The following is a 17434-nucleotide window of genomic DNA, read 5'->3' as shown; positions in this document are numbered from 1 at the left end:
ATGGATTACAGGCAACATTCGCACTGAGCTAAAGGGTAGAGTTGCCGCTTTCAAGGAGCGGGACTCTAACACGAAAGCTTATAAGAAATCCCACTATGCTCTCCAACAAACCATTAAACAGGCAAAGCGTCAATACTGGAATAAGATTAACTCATAGTACACCGGCTCTGACTCTTGTTGGATGTGGCAGGGCTTGAAAACTATTACAGACCACAAAGGCAAGCACAGCTGAGAGCTGCCCAGTGACACGAGCCTACCAGATGAGATAAATAACTTCTTTGCTCGCTTCGAGGCAAGTAACACGGAAACATGCATGACAGCATCAGCTGTTCCAGACGACTGTGTGATCACGCTCTCCGCGGCCAATGTGAGTAAGGCCTTTAAACAGGTCAACATTCACAAGGCCGCTGGGCCAGACGGATTACCAGGGCGTGTACTCCGAGCATGCACTGACCAACTGGCAAGTGTTTTCACTGACATTTTCAACCTCTCCCTGTCTGAGTCTGTAATACCAACATGTTTCAAGCAGACCACCATTGTCCCTGTGCCCAAGAACACTAAGATAACCTACCTAAATGACTACCGACCCGCAGCACTCACGTCTGTAGCCATGAAATGCTTTGAAAGGCTGGTCATGACTCACATCAACACCATTATCCCAGAAACCCTAGACCCACTCAAATGTGCATACCGCCCCAACAGATACACAGATGATGCAATCTCTATTGCACTGCACACTGCCCTTTCCCACCTGGACAAAGGGAACACCTATGTGAAAATGCTATTCATTGACTACAGCTTAGCTTTCCACACCATAGTGCCCTCAAAGCTCATCACTAAGCTAAGGAGCCTGGGACTAAACACCTCCCTCTGCAACTGGAAACCTGGATTTCCTGACGGGCCGTCCACAGGTGGTAAGGGTAGGTAACAACACATCCACCACGCTGATCCTCAACACGGGGGCCCCATTCTCAGTCCCCTCGTGTCACGACTGCATGCCCAGGCATGACTCCAACACCATCATTAACTTTGCTGACGACACAACAGTGGTAGTCCTGATCACCGTCATCGATGAGACAGCCTATAGGGAGGAGGTCAGAGACCTGGTGCAAAGTCAAGAACCTCTCCCTCAATGTGATCAAGACAAAGGAGATGATTGTGGATTACAGGAAAAGGACAACCGAGCACAACCCAATTCTCATTGACGGGGCTGCAGTGGAGCAGGTTGAGAGCTTCAAGTTCCTTGGCGTTCACATCACCAACAAACTAACATGGGTAATCAGATCCTCAAAAGGTTTTACAGCTGCACCATCGAGAGCATCCTGACGGGTTGCATCACTGCCTGGTGTGGCAACTGCTCGGCCTCCGACCGCAAGACACTACAGAGGGTAGTGTGTACAGCCCAGTACACATCACCATGGCCAAGCTTCCTGCCATCCAGGACCTCTATAGCAGGCAGTGTCAGAGGAAGGCCCTAAAAATGGTAAAATACTCCAGCAACCCTAGTCATAGACTGTTCTCTCTGCACCGGAGCACCAAGTCTAGATCCAAGAGGCTTCTAAACAGCTTCTACCCCCAAGCCATAAGACTCCTACTGAATAGCTAATCAAATGGCTATCCAGACTATTTGCATTGCCCCCCCCCTCCCCCACCCACCCCCACCCACGCTGCTGCTACTCTCTGTTATTATCTATGCATAGCCACTTGAATAACTCTACCTACATGTACATAATTACCTCGACACTGGTGCCACCGCACATTGACACATTGACTCTGTACCAGTGCCCCCTGTATATAGCCCCCGCTATTGTTATTTACTGCTGCTCCTTAATTATTTGTTATTCTTACCTCTTACTTTTTTGAGTTTTTTCTTAAAATTACATTGTTGGTTAATTAAGGGCTTGTAAGTAAGCATTTCACTGTAAGGTCTGTTGTATTTGGCGCATGTGACAAATAACATTTGATTTGATTTGAATCACACATTACCTCCTCCTCACATAAACGTATACACACATAACACACACACACACACACACACACACACACACACACACACACACACACACACTAAGACGGCAGCCTCCATGACTTTCTTGAAAAGAGTGAAGAAGCCAGCCTATATGACTAACTTTTGGAGTGCAACCCAAGAGTTTATAAAGACTTTCAAATTACCTAAATTATTATTGAAGATGTGTCCTGTGTACATAAATGACCTACAGTACATATATGACAACCTGTATGTTACCTGTGATGAGGTGTCGCTGGCTGTCATCTCCAGAGGTATTCCCCAGTATTCCCTGCTGGATGTGGTAGGCAGCCAGGTCAAAAAGGTCCAGGTAGTCCTCCACAGGGAAGCGCTCCAGGAGGCCGTCTTTAAGATGGATGATACCTGCACCACAAGGGAAAACAACATCATGGTCAATGACTTCATCATTCAATCTCATTTTACTACCACTTCCATCTATGATCTGTCATAACTATAGACCCTCTCAAAAGCAAATCATATTTTTCAACAAAACGTCTCTGCCAGCTTAAGGTGATACAATTTTGACTGTAAGTTCCTTCCATATTTTCACACCTGTCAGAGCTCAGAGAAGATTAAGACCTCCGACTACGTCGCCACAGGAGACCCGATGTAGCTGCCTTTCTGATCCATTGTCAGCAGAAAGATCAACATCTTCAACCATCTCCCCCACTGCTTTGAACGCCCACAAATCCACTTGGCGATGGAGTCGGCAATCAATGCACTCTGTGTGCTCTACAGTATGGCTCTCCTCAGAGTGTGATCCGACACCTACGCTGCCTCTCAGACTATCATGAAGCATTCCATTCAATTAAAGGAATTACAACAGACACTAGGCTGGAGGGGCTGGACCTGGTCTCGTCTATCACCCGCACACTACAGTAGAGGTCTAGAACAACACTTACTCACTCTGTACAAAGGTTTTGAAAAATAACTGCAGGGGGAATTATAAGCGGAGATGATCAAAACAGAGCCAACTCTTTGGGTTTTCATTCAGTTATACTGTTACTAGTGTACATGATGTAGATTTCGGCATAGTCATTGGAAAAAGAGGCACACTGTATTACCTCAAAATATATGCCATATGAATATGAATAGAAATAAGTTCATCCACACATTACTGGTGGTTCCCCCTGGAAATGTATTTTGGCAGGGTGAAAAGTCTGTTGAAGCCAACGTAAAGGTTTTCCATCCAAATTCAAGGGAAGTAAAATTCTTTGGGCAGTTCTACCAAAGTGAAGACAGGGGGACTAGGGCTTACCAAACCTTTTCCTTGTCCACCAGTGGGGCTCTTTCATGGTGGTGAACTTGACCTCCGGGTGTAGCAGCAGTCGGTGAAACAGGTCCGTTGTGCCACATTTGGGCTGGCCAATGATGTAGAAATATGGCAGACAGCGCAGGCGGTATTGCTTGTCGTCGACGCTGTGGGACAAGTGTTCCTGGAAATGATTCCTCAGGTAGTCACGGACCGTCCGGAAGGTCTTGGAGCGAACTGCATACAAGTTTTTCCTGTAAGGATCCACTTTGGTTTTCCCAGAGAGCTCCTCATACCAGCATGGACTCTTGATATTGGGGAGGAACTGACGAGGAATAATGGAAAACAACTGGGAAGTGCAAAACAGATATAATGTCAAACAGTCCTAAACAATTTATCTTAATTGATATTATGATTGAAATAATTTTTGCCCTGAAACAAAATAGCACACATGAAGCAACAGGCCAGACACATACTCACATGAGAGTCACTATTTACAATGTCCTTCAGAAGAGGCAGCTTCCTTGGGCTGAACTCAAGCTTAGCTGTAATGCACTTCACCAGGAGGTTAATGTTGACATAGTCCTTGGTAGAGGGCAGGTTAGGGGAGATGGTGCTGCTGGGGTTGACTATAGTACTGAGGTGGAACGGTGGCGGTGTCAGCATCAGACCCTTTTTATCCAAGGTCAAGACGTAAGAAGCCATAATGAGGATGGTCAATGTTAGTCCGAACAGGAAGCTGATAACCTTGACCTTTGTGACACTCCTCAGGGGGCCCAATGGCCACAGAGGAACCCGCCTCACCTCCAGGACACTGGGCAGGATTATGTGACCGTCATCCACATCGTCCAAACAAAGCATTGTGGGTCTTTTCCTGTAGTTCTTAACTTCCATGGGGCAGAGTTGGCCATATGTGTAGTCCGTTTGAGAAATGGCACCATTTTTGTAGTCTGTACGAGACATTATGTAGACAGGATGGAACAGGGCTGTGGAGAGGGGGATGCAGATGTCAGAGGGGAGGGACTGGGGCCGTCAAGGCACATCTATTGTGGGATGGGAGGTGTGTGGAGGAGCAGTAGAGGGTTTATCCATCATGGCTGCTCCAAATGTTGCTGTAGGCACAACAGGTACTGTAGCACCACAGTCTGGCCTTCAGTAGTGTTCTCCTGTCAAACGAGATAATTATATTTATTTTTGAACTGTTTTTAAAAAAGAGGAACATTTTGAACACTACAATGGTCAATTAATCTGTGATTGGTTTTCCCCTTCAATGGTGTAGTGTTTTGTGGACTTTGTCATATACAGCTCACAGCTATTTCCTGACCAGGTGCTAAGTATTATTCCAGGATTAGGGTTCAGTCAGAGGCGATCTAACATGTGAGACATGTAACATTAATTCTGCTTCCTCCACTAGCAAGTCTGACCACTCAAATTACATATCACAACCTCTCAGGAAGCTCATATCAGAGAGTGTGTTCTTGTCAGGCAATGCTTCCCTGCTTTAGGTATAAGGACCAAAACAGTGGGTACAATGTGAAAGCAAAAGGGTCTGTCTGTACCTTCATCTTCTGAATTTAGGGCTTATCAAAGTCCTCTGCCTATAGGATAAAATAAACCTTAATATTTTAGAACACATTTCCCTCTATTCTACGGGGGAATGAAAGGTTGATCCAAGAAAATGTTATGATTTGGAGATTAAAGGTTTTCTTGTGACATCAACAGTACTATTGATACAGGTGGACAAGCAGCGCGGCAGTCTTTTAGATAGAGAAAGCAAGTATTATTTCTGGAGCTGTGTGCTGAATAATTCCAGACAGAGGACTGACAAAATTCTTTAAAAACACTTCCATCACACATCCTGGAACCATAATTCATTCTGTTTTCTTTTCTTTCCAGAGTTTATACGAATGAACAATCCCTCTGGATGTTGAAATGAAATCCCAGCCCAGTTACAGTGAATTACACTTGGTACATTCAATGAATTTACAGTGTTATTCCTCATTGCATTATGGTTGTTCTATTCACACTGGGGCCTCATTAAACAGAGGCCACTGAACACTTCAGTGATTTTAAATTGTCACATCATATTTCTAGCACTGGCTGTCAAAAATGTTAGGTTACACTCTACTTGAGCGATGTGTCATCATACAACCTATAACATTCAGCAATTAAAAATAGATTTAGTTAAAAGACATATTCAATGTGGGGTAGAGTGGGGTAAGTTGAGTAATTTTTTACATTCAGCATCACTCCCTCAAGGGAAATATAGTGTCCTTTCTAACAAAGATTTCTACATATATTTCAGGATGTTGTGCATCCCTCAAAATAATCTGAATTTGTGTAAATAATAGTTTTGAGAACATATCTTGTCCAAAAAAAGAGGTCACTTGGCACAATTCACCCCAGCTATGGTGTAAATTGAGCCACAGGGCAGGGTAAATTAAGCCACCTACAAATCTGTACTGAATCAAATATGACCATTACTTTTATAAAACAATGCCTATCTTTATTTCCCAAAAACAACACCTAACAAACACTTTATTTTTGTACACTTTTAACTCCAGGCCTTTTTGTTATCACATATCCCAAGGATAATGCCTTGCATTACACCATGGAAGAAAACACTTCAATTTGTTCGACCATTGGCTCAACTTACCCCAAGCAATCATTTTGACTATATTAGCCCACACAGCCACAATAATGCACTTTCATGCTAGATTCAGAACCTCATATTGAGACCCCAACTGATGTATAGAACAGTCTTAAAATTATCTACTTTGGTTTAGATACAGTATCATGAGTTGGATGAAAATCATTTTTTTTTACCTAACTTGCTTACCATTTTTTCTATGTGGTTTCTTCCTTCACAGACTCCATGAAATGATGACCTCTTCCTAAATATTTGGTCAAACGATTAATTCTGTGCATGGTTTCCTAGAAACAAGGGTGGCTCAACTTACCCCTTTGACCCCTTTGACTCAGCTCACCTCTTTGGCTCAACACACCCCTTTGGCTCAACTTACCCCGTTGGCTCAACTTACCCCGTTGGCTAAACTTACCCCACTCTCCCCTATCATTATGTGATGGTATATAGCCTATAAAGGTTTGTATCCTACTTTCAAGGTCTCAGCTGAATGTGTTCTTCTCCTGGTCCTGCTGTTGCTGATAAAGGGAGGGGGCCTCCTGTCCTCTCTTTAAAACTCATGGAAGGTTATTGTCTGCCAGAGCCAGCAGCCAACATCCCAACTGTAGGCTTGATTTCTGAAGAGAGACTACAAGAGGGGGCAAGATCAGCATTATTAACCCCATGGGAATAAAAGCGTCTAGAATCGATCTGTGACGGAACTTGTGTGGGAAACAGGCAGAGTGTGGAATGGAATGATTGATAAAGTAACACGCACCCCCAGTGATTTCAACCATAACCTAAAATCCTTGTGTATAGCCTAACATATGTTTGTATCCCACATGAGTGCTCAATGTTCCAAAGATTTATGTGAGTCAATATTCCATTTGAATTACTCACAATGTCTACATGCTTTTGAGCTGAGTTAAAAATTCAACGACTTAAAAAATGCTATGTGTTTGAGGTCATCTCCACAAGGTGTAGGTCCAGTATGCAGTATCCAGCACGCAAACAGAGCATACAAAAACTGTGTCTATGGGATGAGAGGACAGTGCTGGTACTGGTACTGATGGGGATGGTGGAGGGAGATTTAAAGATGAAAGCTGGTATACCAACTGCTCTCTTCTGTGTGTTTTTGTTGTTGGAGGGTTGAGGGTCAGTGCGGGGTGGCATACTCCGTGGCATCTCATTCATAGTTTGCTGGGTGCTGCTGTTCTGATTCTAAGATTCTGCTAACACACACTCGTATGCACGCACGCATTACAGTTTTGATCGTCATCACTGCATCCTGTATCAAAAGGTTGGCTGGACTTCGCTAATGACCCGTAGATCTATACATTACTCCCTTTTTGTTTACAAGGTTAAGTTTTAATGCACCGTCTTGCTATAACTGTCAAGTCTACACTCGCTCCGGCGCTCCGCGTCGCCGGTTTACTAACCACCGGTCCTGGCAACCCTCATTACGCACATCTGCGCCCCATCACTAGCGTGATTACTTCTCCTTTATCTAGCACTCCCTAGCATCACCGTTCAGGCAGTATTGGTTCTGTGTTTATGTCCAGACGAGTCGCTTGTTTTGTATCGCTTTATGTTCTTTATTAAACTCGCCAACTGCACCTGCTTCCTGACTCCCAGCATCATTGTTACAGAATACTGCTTCAACAAATGGAAGCAGCAGGGAATCATGGTCGGCACACAGGGATATCTACTTCGTCAACACCACGACCAGCTGGAGTATCTGGGGACGGCTATGGATGAAGTCCTCCGCGTTCCTCAACATCTCAACATTACCCGTGGGGCGTCACCTCCAACAAGCGGAGGATTCTCTACCACGAGTCGACCCAGCGAGCCAGCACCCTAGCTGATCCAGTAGTCCACGCAGATCAGCGATGCCCGTTTGTCCCTCCCGGACAAATATGACAGGACTCAATCCAAATTCCACGGCTTCCTACAGCGGGGATCCCTTTATTTTGCTCATCAGATGGGAGTCCCCACCACCAAGAGGTCCAAGGTTGCCATGGTTATTTCCCTGCTGACCGAACGCGTGTTGGAGTGAGCTACGGCCGCCTGGGAGAGAGGAGGAGTTGGGTTCCTATGAGGGGTTCATGGCTCTGTTCAAACTAGTCTTCAATCATCCACCAGAGGGCAGAGAGGGGAGTGAGCGCCTACTCAAACTACGGCAGGATGGCCAGACCGCACCTTCAGTGTTCCAGGCATTCGTTAACCAGGTGTTCTGGGATATGCTCGGACGCCAGGTGTTTGTTTATATAGACGACATCCTGGTCTACTCAGCTGCCTGGATTACCTCCTGGCCAACCACCTATATGTCGAAGCGGAGAAGTGCCAATTCCATCAAGAGGCTGTCTCCTTTCTGGGTTACCAGATCAGCCTGCAAGGAGTAATGATGAATGGTAAAAAGGTAGACGCTGCCAGGTCATGGCCAGTCCCAACCAAAATAAAGGGGTTACAATGGTCTTTGGGGTTTGCCAACTTCTACCGCCACTTCATCAAGATCTTTCACGCTCTCCTCTCACCTCTCTCCTCAAGGGTGGTCCCTGTAAGTTGGGGTGAAGTTCTGCAGCCGACAAAGCCTTCCGCCTACTGAAGGGACATTTCACCTGCTCAAACACCCAGATCCTACGCTGCCCTTTGTGGTGAAGGTGGATGCTTCAGAAGTGGGTGTGGGGGCTTTCCTGTCCCAACGACAAGGTAATCCACATAAATTGTTTCCATGTGCATATTACTTAAAGAAACTGTCCCCTGCAGAAAGGAACTATGATGGCGATGGAGCTCCTCCAGGCGGTGAAGTTGGCATTAGATAAGTGGAGACACTGGCTTGAGGATGCCAAGGACAAATTTCTCATGCTCACTGACCATCGGAACCTGGAGTAAATACAGACAGCGAGGCGGGTGAACCCACGCCAAGCAAGGTGAGCCCTTTTTTTCCACTAGATTTGACTTCACTCTGACATATCGCCCAGGTTCAAAGAACACCAAAGCTGATATCCCGTCTCTACGATTCGGGAGAGGTTCCTGCCCTGAGTGCACCCATAATTCTCCTATCTTGAGTCTTGTCATGACTTCTGCCGAAGTCGGCTCATCTCCTTGTTCGGGTGGCGTTCAGCGGTCGACGTCACCGGTCTTCTAGCCATCGCCGCTCCACTTGTCATTGTTCCATTTGTTTTGTCTTGTTTCCCCGCACACCTGGTTTACATACCCTAATCACACTACATATATATCCCCTCTGTTTCCCATATGTCTTTGTGTGGAATTGTTTTGTTACATGTTTTGTGTTACGCGCCACATTGTGACTGTTGTCACGCTTTGCACTTTTGCCATTTGGCTGGAGGGTTTTGACTCTGTTGCGTCCGTCTGTTGTTACTTCTGCCAATTAAAGTGTGTGCCTGATCACAACTCTCCGCTCTCCTCCACCTGACTTCTTACCAGTAGCGCACAACCTGACAAGCCCCTGTGGTCTGGTACATAGATGTGGACATTCGCCAGGCCCTGGAGAGGGAACCCTCACCCGCTCCTCCTGAGGAAATATACGTTCTTATGGAGATAAGGGATCGGCTGCTGACCTGTCATCGCTGGACATCCAGGTATCACCCGCACTATTCAATCTATCTCCGAAAGGTACTGGTGGCCTACCTTGGCGTAAGACGTCACACGCTATGTCAACTCCTGTTCCGTATGTGCACAAACTAAATCTCCCCGGCACGCTCCAGCAGGGAAACTCCTTGCTTGCTCCTCCTCAGCGTCTATGGTCTCATCTGTTCATTGATTTTGTCACTGATCTCCCTTCTCATGGTTTCACCACCATTTTGGTGGTTGTGTACAAATTCTCTAAATCCTGACATTTTATCCCTATCTCTCTCAGTCTAACTGGCAGGTGGAGAGGATTAAACAGGAGCTGGGTAGGTTCCTGAGAAGTCACTGCCACGACTGGCAGGAGGAGTGGGCCCAATTCCTTCTCTGGGCGGAGTATGCTCAGAATTTATGGCGTCACTCCTCCACCTGACTTCCAGCGTCATTGTTACAATAACAACATTCTAGATACATTTCATCTTAATGTTCTGGTGCCGTTCGGGCAGTTTAGAGTATTGATTTGGGAATTATTTGTGGAGGAATGTTAGTTTTTCTGAGGGATTTGTGATGTTTTACATGTGCTTCCCATTATTGTGTTTTTGTATTGTGTATATTTGTAATGTGCAGGGAACATTTGAAAAAGAGACCTAGATCTCAATATCTTCCCTGGTAAAATAACACACACACACACACACACACACACACACACACACACACACACACACACACACACACACACACACACACACACACACACACACACAGAGAGAGGTTGTTACCACTCGATATTGCAAGTGTGATTAATGGGATGTGGACAGGCATCCCTATGTTCCACTCCATCTGGGTTAGAGTTCAACCCTGCTGCTAATGTAAAACCCACCTGACCCACCACACAAAGGAGGGCACGTAATGGACCTGAATACACAACCGAAAACTGAAAAAATAGCTCAGCCATGAGGGATGCAGCAGATCTCCACCTTTTAATGATATGCAGTTATAAGCCAGATGCCTAGAGACTCAGGGCCACAGAAACCCTGAAGCCCCAAAACTCATGTTTTAATTTCTCAGCCTCCAGGATCCCCTTAGAGCAGGTCTTTCTCCCTGTGCCACTGCCCACACACATGCCACTGCCCACACACACACACTGCCCACACCAAGGTACACACATACACGCACACCACTCCCTGCTCCATTCCATCACATATTCCAACTGTCAGTGTTTGCTCCTCTGACTGTTCCCCCTGGTCTCTCTCCATGCCCAATCCACATAATTACCAGTGGTGGGGGTGTATTTTCCCACATTCCTGTAAAGATTAGACAGGAACTCATGTTAAATACTGTTGAAGTAATATGGCCACAGGTTCATCTGCCTCACCTAAAGCCCATTCTAGTGGGAAGCTGCTGTAGACCTCCAAGTGCTAACAGTCAGTATCTAGATAACGTGTGAAATGCTTGAGAATGTATGTGATATCAACAGACAGGTATATTTTCTGGGTGATTTAAATATTGACTGGCTTTCATTTAAGAAAAAGCTTCACACTGTAACCAGTGCCTGCAACCTGGTTCAGGTTATCTGTCAACCTACCATGGTAGTTAGAAACAGCACAGGAATGAAATCAACATCATGTATTGTCACATCTGTACTAATGCTGCAGACATGTGCTAGAGAGCAGTATCCAGACCCATCGGATGTACTGATCACAATATAGTAGCCATATCTTTGGAAAACCAACGTTCCAAAGGCTGGGCATGATATAGTGTGTGAGAGGTAATAAAATCAGTTTTGTAGTTATTCCTATGTTGATGACGTAAATAATACTTGTTGGTCCGTGGTGTGTAATGAAGAGCAAACAGACGTTGCCCTTGACACATTTATGGAATTGCTTATCCCAGTTACTAATAAGCTTGCACCCATGAAGAAAATTACTGAAAAAAGTGTTCAATCCCTGTGGATTGATGAGGAATTTAAACATTTTATAGTTGAGAGGGTTGAGGCAAAAGGAATGGCAAATAAATCTGGCTGCATAACCGATTGGCAAACTGTGAAATCGTGTGACTAAACTGAATAAAAAGAAGAAGAAACTACACTATGAAACAAAGATAAATTACGTAAAGAATGAAAGTAAAACACTTTGGAGCAGCTTCAGTGAAATTTTAGGAAAACAGGCTAAATCAGCTCCATCATTAATCTCACAACCAAATGGTATTGCCAACTGATTTAATGATTTTTTCATTGGCAAGATTAGCAAATTTATGCATGACATGGCAGAAACAAATGCTGCCAAGTATATCTGACCAAATCATGAACGGCAAGAATTGTAATTTTGAATTCCGTAATGTCAGTTTGGAAGAGGTGAAAAAATTATTGTTGTCTATCAACAATGACAAGCCACCGGGGTCTGACAACTTGGATAGAAAATTACTGAGCATAATAGCGGTCAATATTGGCAATCCTATTTGACATATCTTCAACTTAACTCTATTAGAAAGTGTGGTCCCTCAGGCCTGGAGGGAAGCAAAAGTAATTTCGCTACCTAAGAATAGTAAAGCCCTCTTTACTGGCTCAAATACCCAACCAATCGTTCTGTTACCAACCTTTAGAAACTTTTGGGAAAATGGTGTTTCACCAGATACAATGCTATTTTACAATAAACAAATTGACAGACTTTCAGGATGATTATAGAGAAGGATATTCAATAAGCACAGCACTAACACAAATGACTGATGATTGGCTGAGAGAAATTTATGATAAAAATATTGTGGGGGCTGTTTTGTTGACTTCAGTGTGGCTTTTGACATTACCAATCATAGTCTACTGCTGGAAAAAAGTATGTGTTATGGTTTTACAACCCCTGCAAAATTATGGATAAAGAGTTACAGTTGAAGTTACAGGTATATCCTTCCTGTTTGGCCCTGTCGGGGGTATCATCGGATGGGGCCACAGTGTCTCCTGACCCCTCCTGTCTCAGCCTGCAGTATTTATGCTGCAATAGTTTATGTGTCGGGGGGCTAGGGTAAATTTGTTATATCTGGAGTACTTCTGTCCTATCCGGTGTCCTGTGTGAATTTAAGTATGCTCTCTCTAATTCTCTCTTTCTCTCTTTCTTTCTTTCTCTCGGAGGACCTGAGCCCTAGGACCATGCCTCAGGACTACCTGACATGATGACTCCTTGCTGTCCCCAGTCCACCTGGCCGTGCTGCTGCTCCAGTTTCAACTGTTCTGCCTGTGATTATTATTATTTAACCATGCTGGTCATTTATGAACATTTGAACATCTTGGCCATGTTCTGTTATAATCTCCACCCGGCACAGCCAGAAGAGGACTGGCCACCCCACATAGCCTGGTTCCTCTCTACGTTTCTTCCTAGGTTATGGCCTTTCTAGGGAGTTTTTCCTAGCCACCGTGCTTCTACACCTGCATTGCTTGCTGTTTGGGGTTTTAGGCTGGGTTTCTGTACAGCACTTTGAGATATCAGCTGATGTACGAAGGGCTATATAAATACATTTGATTTGAAGTCAGAAGTTAACTACAGCGTAGCCAAATACATTTAAACTCAGTTTAAAAAAATTCCTGACATTTAATCCCAGTAAAACATCTATTTCTTAGATCAGTTAGAAGTACCACTTTATTTTAAGAATGTGAAATGACAGCATAATAGTAAAGACAATGATTTATTTCAGCTTTTATTTCTTTCATCACTTTCTCAGTAGGTCAGAAGTTTACATACACTCAATTAGTACTTGGTAGCATTGCCTTTAAAATATATATTTAATCTTGGGTCAAACGTTTCGGGTAGCCTTCCACAAGCTTCCCACATTAAGAAGGGTGACGTTTGGCCCATTCCTCCTGAAAGAGCTGGTGTAACTGAGTCAGGTTTGTAGGCCTCCTTGCTCGCACACGCTTTTTCAATTCTATCCACAAATGTTCTATAGGATTGAGGTCAGGGCTTTGTGTTGGCCACTACAATATCTTGACTTCGTTGTCCCTAAGCCATTTTGCCACAACTTTGGAAGTATGCTTGGGGTCATTGTCCATTTGTGACCAAGCTTTAACTTCCTGACTGACGTGGGGCGGCAGGGTAGCATAGTGGTTAGAGTGTTGGACTAGTAACCAGAAAGTTGTATTGTAATGTCTTGAGATGTTGCGTCAATATATCCGCTGAATTTTCCTACCTCATGATGCCATCTATTTTGTGAAGTGCACCAGTCCCTCCTGCAGCAAAAGCACCCCCAAGTGGTGCTTCACGTTTGGGATGGTGTTCTTCGGCTTGCAAGCCTCCCCCTTTTTCCTCCAAACATACCTATGGTCATTATGGCCAAGCAGTTCTATTTTTGTTTCATCAGACGAGAGGACATTTCTCCAAAAATGTGCAGTTGCAAACCGTAGTCTGGCATTTTTATGGCGGTTTTGGAGCAGTGGCTTCTTCCTTGCTGAGCGGCCTTTCAGGTTATGTCGATATAGGACTCGTTTTACTGTGGATAAAGATACTTTTGTACCTGTTTCCTCCAGCATCTTTCCCAAGGTCCTTTGCTGTTGTTCTGGGATTGATTTGCACTTTTTGCACCAAAGTACGTTCATCTCAAGGAGACAGAATGAGTCTCCTTTCTGAGCGGTATGACGGTTGTGTGGTCCCATGGTGTTTATACTTGCGTACCATTGTTTGTACAGATGAACATGGTACCTTCAGGCATTTGGAAATTGCTCCCAAGGATGAACCAGACTTGTGGAGGTCTACAATTGTTTTCTGAGGTCTTGGATAATTTATTTTGATTTTCCTATGATGTCCACAGGTACACCTCCAATTGATTCAAATGATGACAATTAGCCTAACAAAAGCTTCTAAATCCATGACATCATTTTCTGGAATATCCAAAGCTGTTTAAAGGAACAGTCAACTTAGTGTATGTAAACTTCTTACCCACTGGAATTGTGATACAGTGAATTATAAGTGAAATAATCTGTCTGTAAACAATTGTTGGAAAAATTATTTTTGTCATGCACAGAGTAAATGTCCTAACCAACTTTTCTAAGCTATAGTGTGTTAGCAATACATTTGTGGAGTGGTTTAAAAACAAGTTTTAATGAATCCAACCTAAGTGTATGTACACTTCCGACTTCAACTGTACCTGTCTAACAGAACACAATGGAAGCCTCTCCAATGTAATCCAGATAGAATCAGGAATTGCCAGGGCAGCTGTCTAGGTCCCTTAATTTTTTCAATCTTTACTAACGACATGCCATTAGCTTAGAGTAATGCCAATGTGTCTATTTACACGGAGGAATCAACACTATACATGTCAACTACTACAGCAACTTAAATTACTGCAAAACTTAACAAAGAGCTGCAGTTAGTTTCAGAATGGGTGGCAAGGAATACGTTAGTCCTAAATATTTCAAATACAAAAAGCAATGTATTTGGGACAAATAATTCACTAAACCCTAAACCAACTAAATCTTGTAAGAAATAATGTGGAAATTGAGCAAGTTTAGGTGACTAAACTGCTTGGAGTAACCCTAGATTGTAAAGTGTCATGGTCAAAACATATTGATACAACTGTAGCTCAGATGGGGAGAAGTCTGTCCATAATAAAGTGCTACTCTACTTTCCTCACAGCACTATCAACAACGCAGGTCCTACAGGCTCCAGTTTTGTAGCACCTATAGTACTGTTCAGTCGTGTGGTCAGGTTCCACAAAGAGCGACACAGGAAAATTGCAATTGGCTCAGAACAGGGCAGCACGGCTGGCCCTTGGATGTAGACAGAGAGCAAATATGAATAATATGCATGTCAATCTCTCCTGGCTCAAAGTGGAGGAGAGATTGACTTCATCATTACTTGTCCTTGTGAGAGGTATTGAGCTGTTGAAAGCACTGAGCTGTCTGTTCTTACGTATAGACCCTTTAATTCAATTTTACATTTTTAAGTTCAACAATTGCGAAACAACCAGTTTTCATAAATTCATAACTCTGAATATCCTTGTGATTTTTGTCCAAAATGAAAAGGCATGCTGTCATACAAGGTTGGAAGCTACATTTTACAACATATATATGGTTTCCAGATACTCCCGTAAAGCCCAGCTCATTGGCTGTCTAGCTAGCTTTATTTGACCCCGATTGGTGCTTATTTGACAAAGATACAGTTGTTCAAGTGATGGCCGCCCGAATCATCGGCGTGCCATGAAGGCGTCACTCTCTGACCAAATATGGTGTCCTATAGGATATACTATACGCCTAATGAAATAGTGAAGTCTTGTTACATTCTAGGACCTCTGAGGAATAGATTAGATAGGAATGTGATTTGAATCGTTCAATCAATGTTTAGGGTGAGATTTTTCCAGATTCCCTTTCTTAGCACATTGAACGAGTGGAAATACAAAAACGATCGTGCGTGCTATATGGACCTTTATAGGACATGAAAAATGATTTTATCTAACAAAACAACACCTCATGTTATCTCTGGGACTCTTTAGATGATAAATCAGAGCAAGATTTCAGAAAGTAAGTACACATTTCACCTTCAGAGGTGAATTTATCAAAACTATCGAGTTGAAACATGTTTTTTGTTGTTAGGAGCTCTCCTCAAACAATAGCATGTCCTTTTTTTCGCAGTAATAGCTACTGTAATTTGGATAGTGCAGTTATATTAATAAGAATTTAAGCTTTCAGCCGATATAAGACACTTCTATGTACCGACATTTGTTGTTACTCTAAAATCTGCAATCTTGATATAACGCACTGCATGATTTACAACTGTCCCATTGACGGAACGCCGACCCTTAAGAAGTTTTTAAACAACTAGCACACAGCCAAGATACCAATGCATACCCCACAAGACATGCCACCAGAGATATCTTCACAATCCCCAAGTCCAGAACAGACAATGGGAGACGCACAGTACTGCATTGAGTCATGACTACATGGAACTCTATTCCACATAACTGATAAACAGATTTTAAAAAACTGTGGAGAGAGAACCTTCCAGAAGGACAACCATCACTGCAGCACTCTACCAATCAGGCCTTTATGGTAGAGTGGCCAGACGCAAGCCACCCCTCAGTAAAAAGCACAGGACAGCCCGCTTGGAGTTTGCCAAAAGGCACCTAAAGGACTCTCAGACTATGACAAATGAGATTCTCTGGTCTGATGAAACCAATATTGGTTTTGATGAAACCAATATAACTCTTTGGCCTGAAAGCCAAGCATCACGTCTGGAGGAAACCTGGCACCATCACTACGGTGAATCATGGTGGGGGCAGCATCACGCTGTGGAGATGTTTTTCAGTGGCAGGGACTGGTAGACTAGTCAGGATCGAGGGAAAGATGAACGGAGCAAAGTTCAGAGAGATCCTTGATGAAAACCTTCTCCAGAATGCTCAGGACCTCTGACTGGGGCGAAGGTTCACCTTCCAACAGGACAACGACCCTAAGCACACAGCCAAGTCTCTGAATGTCCTTGAGTGGCCCAGCCAGAGCTTGAGTGGCCCTGACAGAGCTTGAGAGAATCTGCAGTGAAGAATGGGAGAAATTCCCCAAATACACGTGTGCCAAGCTTGTAGTGTCATACCCAAGAAGACTCGAGGCTGTAATAGCTGCCAAATCTGCTTCAACAAAATACTGAGTAAAGGGTCTGAATACTTATGTAAATGTGATATTTCTGTTTTTTTTTCGTTTTTAAACATTTGCAAACATTTCAAAATGAATAGTTTTTGCTTATTATGGGGTATTCTGTGTAAGTTGATGGGGGGGACTATTTAATCCATTTTAGAATAAGGATGTAACATAACAAAATCTCCAAAAAGTCAAGGATACTTTCCGAATGCACTGTATTTCACCCCCTCACTCATTCACATCCATCCATACACACACACACACACACACACACACACACACACACACACACACACACACACACACACACACACACACACACACACACACAAACAC

At 43.7% G+C, this 17434-nt stretch overlaps 1 protein-coding gene across 3 annotated transcripts in view; it reads right to left on the bottom strand.

Moving 5' to 3' along the window:
* Positions 1-17434, bottom strand: part of LOC110502499 (carbohydrate sulfotransferase 15) — a 36056-nt gene that overhangs the window by 10670 nt on the left and 7952 nt on the right. Inside the window, exons 2-5 of one of the 3 annotated variants that reach the window (XM_036960419.1) lie at positions 6395-6550; positions 3759-4444; positions 3285-3603; positions 2246-2389 (exon numbers count right to left, since the gene is read on the bottom strand). In XM_036960419.1, coding sequence (XP_036816314.1) covers positions 2246-2389; positions 3285-3603; positions 3759-4241 — 946 coding nt within the window. In that variant the 5' untranslated portion in view covers positions 4242-4444; positions 6395-6550. Of the gene's footprint in view, positions 1-2245; positions 2390-3284; positions 3628-3758; positions 4445-6394; positions 6551-17434 lie in introns of all 3 variants that reach the window. The other 2 variants (XM_021580556.2, XM_021580557.2) reach the window with 2 other exon arrangements.

Source organism: Oncorhynchus mykiss, chromosome 23 (genome assembly GCF_013265735.2).
Source record: "Oncorhynchus mykiss isolate Arlee chromosome 23, USDA_OmykA_1.1, whole genome shotgun sequence".
Classification (NCBI taxonomy): Eukaryota; Metazoa; Chordata; class Actinopteri; order Salmoniformes; family Salmonidae; genus Oncorhynchus; species Oncorhynchus mykiss.
The sequence above is the reverse complement of the archived record's forward strand: the minus strand, read 5'-3'. Positions and strand labels throughout refer to the sequence as shown.